Raw genomic sequence first — 15186 nt, forward strand, 5'->3', positions numbered from 1 at the left:
AGAAAAGGACTGGAGCAGAATAGAAGGAAGATCACAGGTCAGACTGTAAAAACATTCCCATACTGCCCTTCCCCCCCCTCAGTCATTCTCCCCCTCACACCCCCACTACTTCCCTGAGCCCTTCCAGCCGCCACAGTGACTCAACACAGGCCTTCCAGCTCGCTACAAGAGCCTCTTTTGTATTTCTTTTGTGTCGGGCTCAAGAACCAGTCCAGCACAGAATGGGTTTTAACTCATTCTTACAACATCAAGAAGTTATTTCTTGCATATAAACAAAATTTTTAAAATTTCTGTTCCACCATATATCTAAAAAAAAAAAAAAAAAAGTTCAATTACATTAGCCTCCAAGATGATATTTGTAATGCATCAAGAAATGGTCAGCCACTTGAATAAGCAATGATTATGATATCGTCATCACCCAAAAAAAAAAAAAATGAACTGAGTATTTGCCATTCCTGAAGGATATCAGTGCTATATTAAAGGTTCTGTTTAAATTAAATGCAGTATTAAATGTTGTCGTTGTCACGACACTAAGCATGCATCCTGTGGTCTGTCGACTTTATAAAGGAATTAACATATAACAGGACACCATTTTTGCAGTGTCTTTGTACCATCTTTGCACCTACAGCTGAAAAAATAGATGGAATGAAGAAAAGTCCACTCAGAATTTAGTATGCAGATAAATGCAAGAAAGAAGACCAATCCCAATTCAGAAAGCAAACATTACAGTGACGTCATCACATTATCATAATGATCATCAATGCTGACCATTCTAATGTAAGCTAATGGGAGATTTTAAAAGTTTAACTTAAAAATAAATAAAATGTACAAACCTCCAAGAAATGTGCTGTGCAGCAGCAGAAGAAAAGAAAGCAGAAGAAGAGGAAGAGAAAGAAGAAGGAGTAATATTAATACAGTGGTGGTCTTGCAAGCACTGTAATAAAAAACAAGAGTTTCAAGTGAGGATTATTTGGCTTTAAAGATTTAAAAAAGTTTTTGTGTACGTGGCTTGAACACAGAGTCAAATCAGTTCTGTCCAATGAATTGTCAGGCTACAGAATGATATCTTTCCATGTTATCGGCTTCAATTACATACAGACACTAAAAGGAGATACTTTTTGTTAATTGCTTGTAATACGTTTCTTTGTTCCCCTTTATTACTTTATATTTGCTTGTATGTTTTAAAGTTATTTTAGTTAGTTAATAATCCTTAACATACAATTGTAATTATTTTAAAAAGCACTTAGAATTACTTAAGTAATTTATTTAAAAAATGCACAAATAAATTTGATATTCAGAGTTAATAAACTCATTAATAAATCGTAGATCCAGAATCAGATCGTAAATTGCCAAAAGATTCCCACCCCAAACACAGCTGTCTTCCCTGATCCTCCAAGCAAACAAACAGACTCTTTTTCTAGTAGATCTGTCCAACAGGAGATTGCCTGTACTGTGATTAAAATGGAAAAAAAGATCTGTGGTCCCCACTTGTGCTGTAGTCAGCATCCCACTGGGTGAACAATACGAGCTGACTTCCTGACCCCTTCGTCTGGGGATCCTAAAAACAAACAATGGGACCCTTAATTAACATCGGCCATTCCCAGCACTAGGCCCTTCCTGACGGTCCCGATTCAGACCTGAACACAAAGCATTCTGTGTTATTCCTCTGACACCATCTACTGTGCTTGTGTGCCCTGGTCCTCAGTATGAACGCTGCCAGTTAGGCCTCAGTAATATTCATTTTAAACAGAAGAAAAAGAGCCGTCGACCCTTTCCCATCCTGAGGTCAAAATATGAGCGATGGCATTCAGTCTGGAATCTAATGACTCTGGTGAGAGGGACGGATCGGTCAGAGTTATCTGTTTATGATACGAGATGAGCTCATGGTTGTACGGTTATCTGTTCTCCTAAGCTGGGCAGGATGTGTTTCCATGTTAGATAAGGACAAACAAATGGCCATTTCGCTGAAGTTATTAGGTTGGTACAATGTAATCAAAGGAACTTGTAGGTTGTACATAGTCTTGTAACAACAAACAACCTCTTGGTAACAATACCAATGACCTTGTGCAGGTTAATGATGGCTTTGTCTATGGTTTGGTGGCACACAAGAGCGACTTTGAACAATAATTCAGAAGGTGACTTCCTGTGACTAACCATCGGAAAAATCCTAAATGCTCACATCAAGTTAAAGGGAGAGTTCACCCCCAAAAAACATTTCAGCTGCAGAACACAAAAGAAGTTATTTTGTTAAAACAGTTTTGGTTACCATGCACTGATTTCTATTGTATGGGCAAAAAAATATCTTCTTTTATGTTCCACAGAATAAATAAAGTTATAAAGGTTTGGAACTACATCCGTTTGAGTAAATTTTCGATTTTCATTTTAGGTGAAATATGCCTTTAAGAAATCAAGCTGATCTCAGAGAGGAATGAGCCCAGAGAACCAAATACAACTCAGATGAACTAAAGGGGGGGGAAATCTCCAAATCATAATCAAAAGCTCAAAGTTTTGTCCTTTTACAAGCAGTATAATATTAGTGTTGACATCCACTGCTTATATTTGTTTTCTTTCATTAACAAATTCTTATAAGTGCACTTAAATTTATAAGTATAATTTATAAATATACACTACTGTCCAAATGTTGGGGTCAGTAAGGTTTTTTTAGAAGTCTCTTATACTCAGCAAAGATGCATTTATTACATCAAAAAATACAGTAAAAAAATAATAATATAATATAACTATTTTCTTTGTTAATATATTTTAAAATGTAATTTATTCATGTGATGGCAAAGCAGAATTTCAACGTTACTCCAGTCTTCAGTGTCACATGATCCTTCAGAAATCATTTCAATAATATGCTGATTTTATGCTCAAGAAACATTTCTTATTATTATCAATGCTGAAAACAGTTGTGCTGCTTAAAATTATTGAAATTTGAGTTGTACATTTTACCCAGAATTATTTAATGAATAGAAAGAATATTATTTATTTAATTTTCATTTTTGGGTGAACAACGTCATTAAGAAATCAAGTTGATCTCAGAGAGAATGAACCCAGAGAACCAAATGCAACTCAGATGAACTAAAAACAGCGGAAAATCTCCAAATCATAATCAAAAGCCCACAAATCAAAGCTTATCATGTCCCTTTTTACCAGCAGATTGTATAATATTAGTGTTGACATCCACTGCTTATATTTGTTTTCTTTCATTAACTTTTGTGCTCACAAGACCAGACATGACCACAACCTCTCACTGAGAAATTATTGAAATCTTTATGAAGGATTCTGGACAAATAAAAGTTAATGAAAAGATAATTACGATGGATTTATTAAATAATTACACTTAAAACTCTAGTCCACATCAGTGAAAGGCTGAACGTCTTAGTCTCTTTATCCAAACAATATACCCCATCTGTACAAAGCAGGAATCGCTGTGATTGTTTTGTGGGACTTTTTAAGACTGACGCCATTGTGCCCTGTAATTTGTCTTCATGAATCTCTCTGACGAAAGCCTGTTTAAAAAAATAAAACAAAACAACTCTGAAGCAGAACACCAGTCACATTTGTGGGTTTCTCATTTCTAAATATGACAACAGATCACAACTCTCACTTGAAGAGATGTTATCATTATCCGCCTCTGACTGTTGACATAGAAGTCTCATGCAAAGGGACATCTACAGGCCAGAAAGAGGGAGGCGCATTTGCTGTCGTATCAGCAAAATCATAGGAAGAGTGCTATTCTCTGTGTACAGAACACAAAGCAGCTGGCAGGAAACCCGCTTTTCATATTCTTTTAACTTTGATTTCCTTTTTGAGGAAGTGTGCTAAGTGTGCTCTCCCTGGTGCTGGCCTTCATCAGCTGACTGTTTCCAATTTCTGACAAGGACTTCTCTAATCGTAGAAATCAGCAGTGAAACTGTTGCTTTATTAAGATATGTATAAATAAAAGAGGCACTCTGTTCCACACCCAAGTCTATTGCACTTCTTATAAGTGCACTTACATTTATAACTATAATTTATAAATATACACTACTGTCCAAAAATTGGGGTCAGTAAGATTTTTTTAGAGGTCTCTTATACTCAGCAAAGAAGCATTTATTACATCAAACATACAGTGAAAAAATAATAATAATATTGTAATACAACAATTTCCTATGTTAATGCATTTAACATAAAATGCATTTTATTCCTGTGATGGCAAAGCTGAATTTTCAGCATCATTACTCCAGTCTTCAGTGTCACATGATCCTACAGAAATCATTCTAATATGCTGATTTTCTTATTATCAATGTTGAAAACAGTTGTGCTGCTTAATATTATTGTGGAAAATGAGATACATTACTCCCAGAATTATTTAATGAATAGAAAGTCCAAAAGAACAGCTTTTATTTGAAATAGAAATCTTTTGTAACATTATAAATGTCTTTACCGTCACTTCTAATGCGTCCTTGCTGAATAATAGTTACGTTCTTTAAGATAAACTTCTTCTGACCCCACTTTTTTGAACAGTAGAGTAATTATATTGACTAACTTTAAAAGTATTAATAGTCAAATTAGATGAATCATTACAGTTCAAAATGGCTTTAATTATGTTATACATAAAAACACATGTTTTTGGACTATGAATGTGAACATTAACTCTGCATTGCAACATCAGACTGGTTGTTTCCCAGGACAGCAGATTGACAAGCTGTGAGAAACACTGAGCAGCTGGTCTGGACAAACATGAATGCAAACAGATTTATGAAGCAACATCACACTCAAATACATTTACTCAGTGCATTTTGTGTACAATAACATCAATTTCTGTAGAACAACTTTGGAGCTGGGTTTATTTACAATAAGGCCAGTAAACTCAGTCAATGTTATATAACTATACTTTTTTTTTTTTCAGGAGAACCATATATGATCCCTGTCTAATACAAACACAGAATCTAAATAACACAAAGTAGAAAATTCAAAACTGTTACAAGTCAAAAGTTAATGGTTTCAATAAATCTAAATACTGACAGTCAGTTTAAGTTGGATTTCAAAACTGAAAAGACTTGAAAAGAATGATTAAGAAGACAAATATTTTTTAAGCAGTTTCACATCATGATACAACATTTCCAGCAATGTTTGACGGCGTGTTTTGGTTCAGAAGGGAATCAACTCTAACTCAGATCATAATTCTCTCTTGATTTAAACAACTGCCTGAAATTGATTCTGAAAACAGATAAAGATAATATATAGTGTGCAACACTTAGTCGAGTCAGCAGAGGCCATATCTGACCAAGAGCCAATGAATATATGTGGCTTTTGAAACAATCATCAAAAGTTTTCTAGCACTCTCAGAGAAACAGAACTGTCAAATGACCGAGTACGCACTATATATTACAAAGCATTTTTAACAATACATATTCACACCTCATTACTTGGGCCTGACATAGTTTCTGATTGAAAATGAACTTGCTTATGTACGCGGTTACAGCTATTTATTTGTTTCTATCAAGAAGCAGGAAATGCATTGTCATTTTGGCTCCCTATTAGAGCCATGTTTATGTAATTATCTCAGCAAGAGACGAGGAGAAGGTGACTGTCTCCTAAGAGCTCAGTGATTGCCTCTTACATCAGAGTGTTTTCCTTTCACAGGCGGGAGCAGTTGTAATGGAAGTTTGTCTCAAACAAAGGTTTCTTGTCAAACGAAATTACACAACCCCAAGCTAATGTTTACAATTTCACTATCTTACATAATGATAACAGCAACAACAAATCATAAAAGCTTTATCGCTTTGACCAACGGCAGACAAACTGCTCTGTGAAATAAAACATGCATTTTCACAAAGGTGTTCGCTTTGGAAGTAATGAAGTTGTCAAACTGTGAAGTGCTGAGGTAGATTTCACTCATGCTGATGATGATGATGGGGCACCATTTGTTCAAAATAGCCGCCAAAGTGTTGAATCTGCCACCTTTAATCAATAGACTTAAGTGGCCCAAAACACCTGGAGGAACTATATGCAAAATAAGGGCAGCATATGTTGAAAACAAAAAGATGTGAATGAAAGTTGCATCACAAACAGCAAATTTCCTGATTCGTTCAAAAAAAAAAAAATAAGTGGAACAATATAGTGAAAGAACTATATTGTAACTTTACTGACTCCCAGAATTACAATTAAATTCAATAGTAAACGGGCTTCAAACTGTAAAAAGCTGCTCAAAAACAGAACATCAGGACACTGGAGGAAGACGAAACAGGCTATATATATATATATATATACACACACATTCCAGTGCCATGAATACGATTTGAACAAGAGATGTATTATGTCAAAAGAATAATGAGAGCGCTGTATGAAATCAATGGCGTTCATGTGTTTTTGATTAACATAAAAGAATCTACAATTTTCCCATCAAAAGATATGAAGACAACAGACCCAAGCTGAATCTATTCTACTGTATCTGGTTCCTCATTCAAATTCTTACAAATATAGTATGCAGTGTTAATATTGTCAACAAAATTACTGAAAAAAATGTTCATTAAGAAACGGTCCTTTTTATTTTATAAAAGATAACGAAGACAAGATGGAAAAAATGCACATCCTGAACAACTTCAATTAAAAGATATTGTTCTTGACAAAAGAGCTGGGCGGTATTACGATATATATCGTTACCACGGTATAAAATGTCTATCGTCATATTGCGTATATATCGCGGTATGTACATATTGGCACTTCAGAATGATAAAATGCATGAATGAGATTATAAAGAGCGGGACGTGCTTGATGTTTAAAAGAGTTATAAGCACAACATATCCTGAAAAAGAACTCGGTACGGTGGTCGTGCTGACTGGCACACTGCCAAAGTGCATGCACAGAAAGCTGCCTCAGAAGACAATCACGAATCTGGGACGTGCTCGATGTTAAAATGTGTTAATAAGCAAAATAAGCAGTGAAAAAGAACTCAATGCGGTACACACAGCGCAAACACATGCACAGAAATCCATGTGTCTCAGAATGAGTTCACAAATTCAGTTCTCTTTCACGCCTTATCGCACTTGAATTGTCGAATACACACGCAATTATGTCAAAATGCCCATTGTGTGGAGTATTCATGTAAACACAGCCAGTTATGTCTGAAGTCAAAGTAAACAGTTGGGTGTAAAGCGGATGTGTATCAGTATAATGGATTTGTGTGTTTAGTCTTAAAGTGACAGCAGCCTAATAAACTTGCTGCTCTGTGTCATTAATGTGAATCAAACAAAAGAGAAAATAACTTACTGCTCTTGACTGAATAACTTTTTTTGGCTTCAATAAGAATACATTTATATTTAATTCATACAGTGAAGACTATGCAATATTTTATTTTTTACATCTGATTATAACATTTCTGTACTAATTCTAACTACATGTTAAATAAACCTATTGAACCTGTTTAAATCATATTTTTGTTATATTGTATTTGTCCTATTGTTTGTAATTTACTTCTTTTTTCTTATTTTTAATAACAGAAATTAGATAAAACAACACAAAATAACTATATCATGATATATATCCTTATCGTGAAATAAAATTTCTCATATTGTGAAATAAGAATTTGGACATATCACCCACCCCCTAAATATGACGAGAAAAACAACACTGCAACACATTAAAAGAGCACTAACACTGTATTTTGAACCGGAAAAATCTAAAAAGAATGTGAATTTTTCCAAATAATCTAATAATGGTCAATAATGATTGCCCTGATACAGTTGCATAAGCTAAAGCCGAGCAGTGAATGAACACTGGCAAAGTGAAGCACATTGCTACTCACCAAAACACTCGCACCATATACTTATGAGATTAATCCCATACAGAACATAAACTAAATATTATATTACATCAAATGCATAACATCAAAACATATTAGAACAAATGCACAAGTCAACCTGAACAAAGTTACATGCTAGTCAGAATGTGTAAGTCACGATGTGTTTACACTCTTTCCACATCAAGGCACTTAATGAACCACTAAAACAAAGAATTCACAATATTAGTGTACTTTTTGTTATTTTAGCACTTCAGGTTTTCATAAGGACATTTTCACAAGCTGTTTTTGTTAAATGCGTTTGTTAATAATTGATTTAATTTTGCATTTTTTCATAAACTAAAATGTTATTTTTCTGTAAAACTGGCTGAAAATAAATATGGTATGACAAAATATTGCTTATTAAATATACTTGTTGAAAAAAGTGTACAAATGAACAATAATAGTATGTTCAGTATGAAAAAAGTTTTAAAAAAAAAAAGCTTTCTAGCATGGTTTGAGCAACAAAACACAAAACATCCAGCATCCCATGTGTTGCACAGCGACACTAACACAACACATCAAGCAGGGAAAATGTAAGTAGGAGACAGAAACATGATTGTGACCCTGTAGTAATTTCTCATACAACAAAAGGCATTCTTTTCTGCACCCTGTACCATGTTTTGGGTGATTTCCTAACAAGACTCACATTGATCGGTTGAGGGTGGGAGTCAGAATACTTACTGTGAATGACATCCAGTGTCACTATGAGACTGTGACACAAAAAAGGGCATTGGCAATAGAGATGCATTACAGAGGACATGACTCACGAGCTGAGCTTACATGCAGGGACTCTTACAGTTTTGCAAGCCGCATTCCAGCGCACACATTTTCCATGAGGAAATCCCACCGCACCTCTGTATGCAGGGTAGATTGACCCTCGTCGACTGAAACAATCAGATATTCGACTGGCATAATATAAACAAGAATTGGGCCACAGCTTTTTGAGGTCTTTGTAATTCCGGGTAATGAATGACAGAGCAAAACCGTTCCCGTTTAGTCGAACTTGTTTACATAACTCTCACTAGCTGCCCCCGGGCAGAGCAGAGTTGGCCAAACAGCTGCCTGCTCAATGGTGTTCTTTTCTAACTAGCGCTCCCTGTGGAGCTCCGCTAGGGCCAGAACCACTTCCCCTAGGTGACACATGTGAGTCTGAACCGCACACACCAGAAGACATAACCAACACGCTTCCTTCCCCCACGCTCTGCTCCAACTGAGCCATGACATTCCCCAATTCCTATCTGGCCCAGACACCCCCGCCACGGCCAGCTCCGGGACGGCTGTGTTTTGATACTCTGCCCCTGCTCTGACTGGGGAGCTTGGCCCACTGTATCTCATCTGCTGGGAAACGAACGGAGACCTAGACGGTGCGCTGGGAGAACGCACGAGAATGCGATTCTCAGCACTGGCTTTAGATCACAGGTCCCGCTGTGCCCTGTGAAGTCAAATCCTCAGTGTTTGTGTTGGCAGGGAGTATGTAGTCCTCTGCACAGGACAAACCCTTAGTGGGGACCAGCTTACCCTGGAATTCATTTCCTCTGAGACAAGATCAGACTCACCATGTTCATAATTTTCCAACTGTCCTTTCTGGTGTGAATCGAGGGCGAATCATTGCACCTGGACGGGTAAATACGTGGATGCGCCATATGACAAATGGAAAGTAAATCAAAGAAAGTGAGACCCCAGGGGGAGGTAAATTGCATCACTGCTGAATTGAGTAGGTGTGGACAGTATCGTGGGACTGGACTTTTCTTGTGTTTCCACTGACATTCACACAAGCAACTGAAATTTAAAACACGACAGATCTGACAGTGATTTACAGACCAGTCTCAGGCTAGTATTATAGCCTGTGGTGTTTGTCCTAATAAAACTTAACATTTGTTCTTTTAGTATTTTTTTCCTAAGCTGTTTAGCATGAGAGGGTGATACCAACTGAGTTAAACACTTAACCATTGTGTTAAATGCTTTAGACCAGGATTTTTTAGACTTTCAATGCAGAATTGTAGAAAATGTGAGAGAAATGCATTTATTATTATGCATTTTAGGGCTGTCAAAGTTAACAGCAAATCTGCTCTGGAACAATATTTATTTTGAACCATGCTATAAAAATACAATTGAAATTTTTTTTCAGGTTTATAGATCTAGCATTACTCTAGTAGTAGATAGAAAAAATATACACGTAATAAAATGTCAATATTGTCCAGATAATATTTGAAAAATTTACAGTGACAATATAAAGCCAATTATTTAATTTATGACATGAAAACATTTTAATTTCATGTATAAAGTGCATTATATATGTGCACAGTTTTTATATTTTAGAGAGAGGAATCATTCATATTTGGCAGTCCTTAGCATCACAAGTTTGAAATCCCCTTCTTTAGAGAATAGCGCAATATGTAACTTATTGGCAATAACAATAATATCACAGTCAACATGAATCCACGATTACATCATCACACTGATACTGATACTACGGCTAAATCTGTTATAAACCTAATGGCACATGAGCAATATTTTCCATCACCAGTCACGGACATCAAACACCCTTATAAAAACAAACATCAGTGTATTTCAGTGCACAATTTTGACAAAGTCAAAGGAAAAGTCTGTAAATTACCTGAGCCGTGCTCAAAGAGGTGGAGATATTTTATCATGATAGGACTTTTAGCAGTCTGCAGGGAACCCTCATCATCTTTCATAAAGGGAGGTTTGCCACTTTAATCCCACATCTGGTCTTCATTACCATTCCATGCAGCTCTGACTTGAGTCTGGGCCTGAACAAGAACCTCACCCTGTCTCAGTGTCCAAAGACTATAAAACACTAACGGCTTGAAATTAAAGATGACACTGTCTGCTTTACAAACACTTGTATTTTATATTTGTTTCTGGAACGTTTGCAAGTTTAACACAATTTTCTATTCATGAAATCAGTGTTGGAATGAAGAAAAGGAAAGATAAGACAAGGAAAAAACTCACCCAGCTCTCTGATATGCCTTCAAACGGTGCTCCACATTTAAAAATACTCATTTGTGTTTAAAAAGTGAAACCGATAAAAGTTTTTTAAAGGAGCATGGATATATTTTTTCCTTGTCTTGAGGGTAAATACGGCTGTGAGAATGCTGTTGCAATTGTCGAAATAGGACAATTAAAGGTCAGGGAGTGGTTTCTCATGATTTCCCATGGATTTCCTAGTAAAACTGTGGATTTAAGCACGTTTAAATCATAAACTTGTCACCTGTTTATCTCAAGGGGAAAACATTCCCACTCCGGCATCTCCTGAAAACTTTTGCAGTATTTCTTGTCTCACTGAGTCCATTTATACCACATTAACTCGAACATTTATTTAAATGTGTCACCTTGTAAACATATTCTCATGCATCTGTACATAACCACTGCTTTATGAAGCTTTTAGTTACATTTCCAAGAACAACAACAACAACTAATATCACCTGTAAACACAAGAGGCTAAGAAAATGATCTGAAAATGATTGCACGCACCATTTCTCGCTGAACACATTTTATGCGTGATATCCCTGATGATAATGTTTTTGTTATTGTAGAGTGATGTAACTGTTGGACGTGAGAGAAAGTTGATTTTCAGATCAGATGATTTTCATGTTTGAAAAAACATTGCTCAGTGGCCTTGTTTTACCTCTCAACGCTCAGCACAGTAGCTCTCTGAATTAACTTGATACACATGACTAAACAGACAGAGAGATGCCTGTTTGACAAGTAGGCCAATGAGACAACATGTCTCTCTGGCTGCTTACCTGAGGGCAGTCTTTGATATAGTGTCCCTTGTTGAAGCAGAGGTGGCACAGGTAGTTTGGTGGAGGTCTCTTGCTGGGCTTGCGTGGCTCAGAGGACAGGGAGAGGTCGGAGAAGTGGTCCGTTAGAGAGTTCAGCCCGTCCACTATGTTGTTAAGAGAGCCGTACGGGGACACGCTTTTGTATAAACCATTATTCAGGGCCTGCAGAACATAACAGGGCAGTAAATCCCAATGTGAACACAAAAGCAAAAAAAAAAAACACCAAAAAAACAATATACTTCATAATCCTCTGCTGTCAATTAAATCCACCATATAGGCTAATGTTCAAGCAAAGATTAAAATATGATTTTATAATCAAAAACAGTGTCCTCAGTGATGTGGAATCAGTTCCTAAATTGAGGCGGCATAATCCACTAAAGTCAGTGATAAGTACATCAGTCTAAGATTTGCAAATCAGTTTGCTATATAACCACAGCGAGTACAGTAGATAGTCAAACACATGCTACAGAAACAAATGTTTGGATGGGAAGATGTTTCTTGAGTGATGTCTTCCTCTGGTTATGGTTTGGAAGGTTATGTTATTGTTGAAGTCTCATGTTAGACAGTCCTGAAACTTTACTTGGCAAGTCCAGATAACTGTCATCTAGTTCTCAGCAAGCCAGAACAATAAACATTTTCTGCACGTATCTCTCAGTTGAGTCTGTTTTCATCAGGTAGAGCAACTTTCTTTTATAGCTGTACATGTGGCAATCATTTTCCATCATGGCCGGTCAAATCCATCGCATATTCATTTTTTTGTGAGAAATCCATGAGAAACGTGCATGCAATTCCTCCTAAGTTTTAAACCTGATTATGAGCTTGTCTGACAAAAGGAGTTACATACAATTAGAAATCTTTAGATGTCTTTATGTTCAAAATAAATTGGCCTATAAAAAGCTGTCAGTTACGCAAATACGCATTCAGTTATGACCAACAGACAGTAAACATCAACAAGGAATTCTGAAAAGGCAAATGAAATGTTCTCTGTAAACTAAACTGCACAGCCATTTTTTTTAAATCTCAATAACCAATTTTAAACATCGTGATTAAACAACGATGATCAGCAGTTATGTCTGAATGCATACATGGAATTATTATCGACTTTCAAATCATAATGCAGCCACAATACAGATTGTAGCTGTCAGAAGGGAATTTGGCTATGTCTCTCCTCAGGGATATATGGCCCTCGCACACATTTACACCAGTGGAGGACATCTTTCCTCGCCCCTTCTCTCAGCTGGAGAGACAGTCAGGGGGTCACTGTAAGCCTGTACTACTGCCATTCACTTACAATCACACACACAGGTTTGTTTTTGTGAATTGTGGGGACATCCCTTAGGCGTAATGGTTTTTATACTGTACAAACCGTATTTTCTATCCCCCTACCCCTAAACCTACCCATGACAGGAAACTGTGCACATTTTTACTTTCTCAAAAAAACTCATTCTGTATGATTTATAAGCCTTTTCAAAAATGGGGAAATGGGGTAATGTCCTCATAAGTCACCCTCTTCTTGTAATACCTATGTCATACCCATGTCATTATACAAATTTGTGTCCTGATATGTCACAAAAACACGCGCACACACACAACAATTACCAGTTAACACTTCCTCAGGAAAGTTATGCAAACAAAAATAATGCAAAAATCTAGATTTTCTAGATCAAACGTTCTTCCTTTGTTTAAAATATTGTAAATTGTCACCAAAATATTTTAATAGACAGATTGATTTTGGCCTCAAAGAGGAAAAATATCTCTGATAAAACTGGAAATAGTGTAATAAGGGGATTTTGAAAGCATTCTTAACCCTCCACAAGAGAAAAAAAAGAGAAAGGGAGAGAAAAAGAAAGAGGGGGAAGGGAGAAAAAGAGAGAACTTGTCATAATGTTTTTATTAACTCTGATTACGAATGAAAGTTTTGCCCTTCCTCAGACTTTCCACTAAACATCAACACTTTACCTCGGTCTCAGCCACAACACTGTCATTACACATCATTAAAAAGAAAATGCCTTGATATATTCAAGCTTCTGGAAGTAATTCTGTCATTTAGAAAAATAACCTGGAGAGTACAAAAAGATTCAACAGACTTTTAGTTCCAAGAGCGCTCCTCTACCATAGCCTACAGACTGTCATAATTATTCAATTTAATTTAATATAATTTAATTTTGAATCTTGAAATAACTTTTTAATTATAAATGTAAACACTTCTTCTTCTCATAATCTGGCACTATCTCCTTTTTGATAATACAATCAAATCTAGTCATTCAGAGAGGATCACTGATTATATTTACAACTTCCTTTGCGTGATAAAAATAATACAGATTGAGTGTCATGTCTTCAGCAACTATAGCAACATCACGAACGAGCCACATCTGTCATTATCCCTAGCTCAATTATGGCAGCCCACATTTTAGGCCTATGGAGATCAGTAAGCAATCATCAAACCGAGACTTCTGATTTAGGAGTCTACTTGTGCAAATTAAGCAACAAATTAAATGCAAGTAGGCCTAGTCTTATGATCAAACTAAGATTCTTTCATGGATGGCTGCCTCATTTGGCTGTCCACGTGCTGTTACAAAACAATAAACTAAGTGTGCAAAGCTGCACACTGGCACGGGTTTAGTGTGCTTTCGAATATTCAAGCATTACGTTTTTCGCACAGTATTGCACAATAAATAATTTCACGTAGCTATTATTACACGAGAAAAAAATACCCTACAATATAACTTAAAGTCATATTACAAGTTTCTCATGACATAAAAAAAGATTAAGATTAAAAGATTATGTAAGTGACCCAAAGCATCAGTGTATTGTACAAATGTTACCAATTAGTCGCGCGCATAATCTTATTCCAGTCGACATGGACGTCTATTTCCATTAACTTATTTCCAAAATAAATTACACGGGAAGACATAAAACGAGTTACCTCATTTCTCTGCAGCTGAAAGAAGTTGTTGAGATAGTTGGAGTTGAGAGAGGAGCTCAGGTCATTGGCAGGAGTTTTGCTGTAGTTCAGGTCCGGATGGGAAGAGTTGGGCTCGGGTCGGAAGGCATCGAAGGCACTCGTCTGATGCGTGTCTTGTAAAGAAAGGTAAACCCAGTTTAGAAGCTGTGCAGGCTGGTACACTGAGGTACTGGTGTCTATAGCAGACAACAAGCTCATGTTGTTACTGTAACTTTTACTCTTCCACTGTTGCTTTTGGAAAAGGCAAACTTGTTCAGAGTCTACTGTGAATGCGGCGTCCGGTTTTCCACACCCCAAAAAAACAGCGCTTCTCTCTCTTCTTCCAGCTCAGACCCTATTCCTTCGCTGGGATCCGTGTCCCAGGTTTATATTTACACAAAAGTCATTGCTCTGACATGTCAGAATAAAAAGTTTTAGTCCGCTGTCCACGGCCCGTTACCTCGCTTTATTTGCACTGTAACAGCAAGGAACTCATTGAATATTCATATCGCGTCTGCGCGCGTCATTGTCTTAAACAGCCAATCAGCCCCCGTTGTTTAACATATGTGCTTGTATATAGGGACAACCCGTTGATTATTGGCTAC

At 36.6% G+C, this 15186-nt stretch overlaps 1 protein-coding gene across 1 annotated transcript in view; it reads right to left on the reverse strand.

Annotated features, from left to right (window-relative positions):
- zcchc24 (zinc finger, CCHC domain containing 24) overlaps nt 1-15092 on the reverse strand; it is a 42285-nt gene extending 27193 nt beyond the window's left edge. Inside the window, exons 1-2 of the mRNA XM_048205219.1 lie at nt 14564-15092; nt 11599-11799 (exon numbers count right to left, since the gene is read on the reverse strand). Of these exons, the coding sequence (XP_048061176.1) occupies nt 11599-11799; nt 14564-14800 (438 nt within the window). The 5' untranslated portion in view covers nt 14801-15092. The remainder of the gene's footprint in view (nt 1-11598; nt 11800-14563) is intronic.
- Between the last annotated feature and the right edge of the window lie 94 nt (nt 15093-15186).

The sequence above is a fragment of the Megalobrama amblycephala genome, linkage group LG10, assembly GCF_018812025.1.
Source record: "Megalobrama amblycephala isolate DHTTF-2021 linkage group LG10, ASM1881202v1, whole genome shotgun sequence".
Classification (NCBI taxonomy): Eukaryota; Metazoa; Chordata; class Actinopteri; order Cypriniformes; family Xenocyprididae; genus Megalobrama; species Megalobrama amblycephala.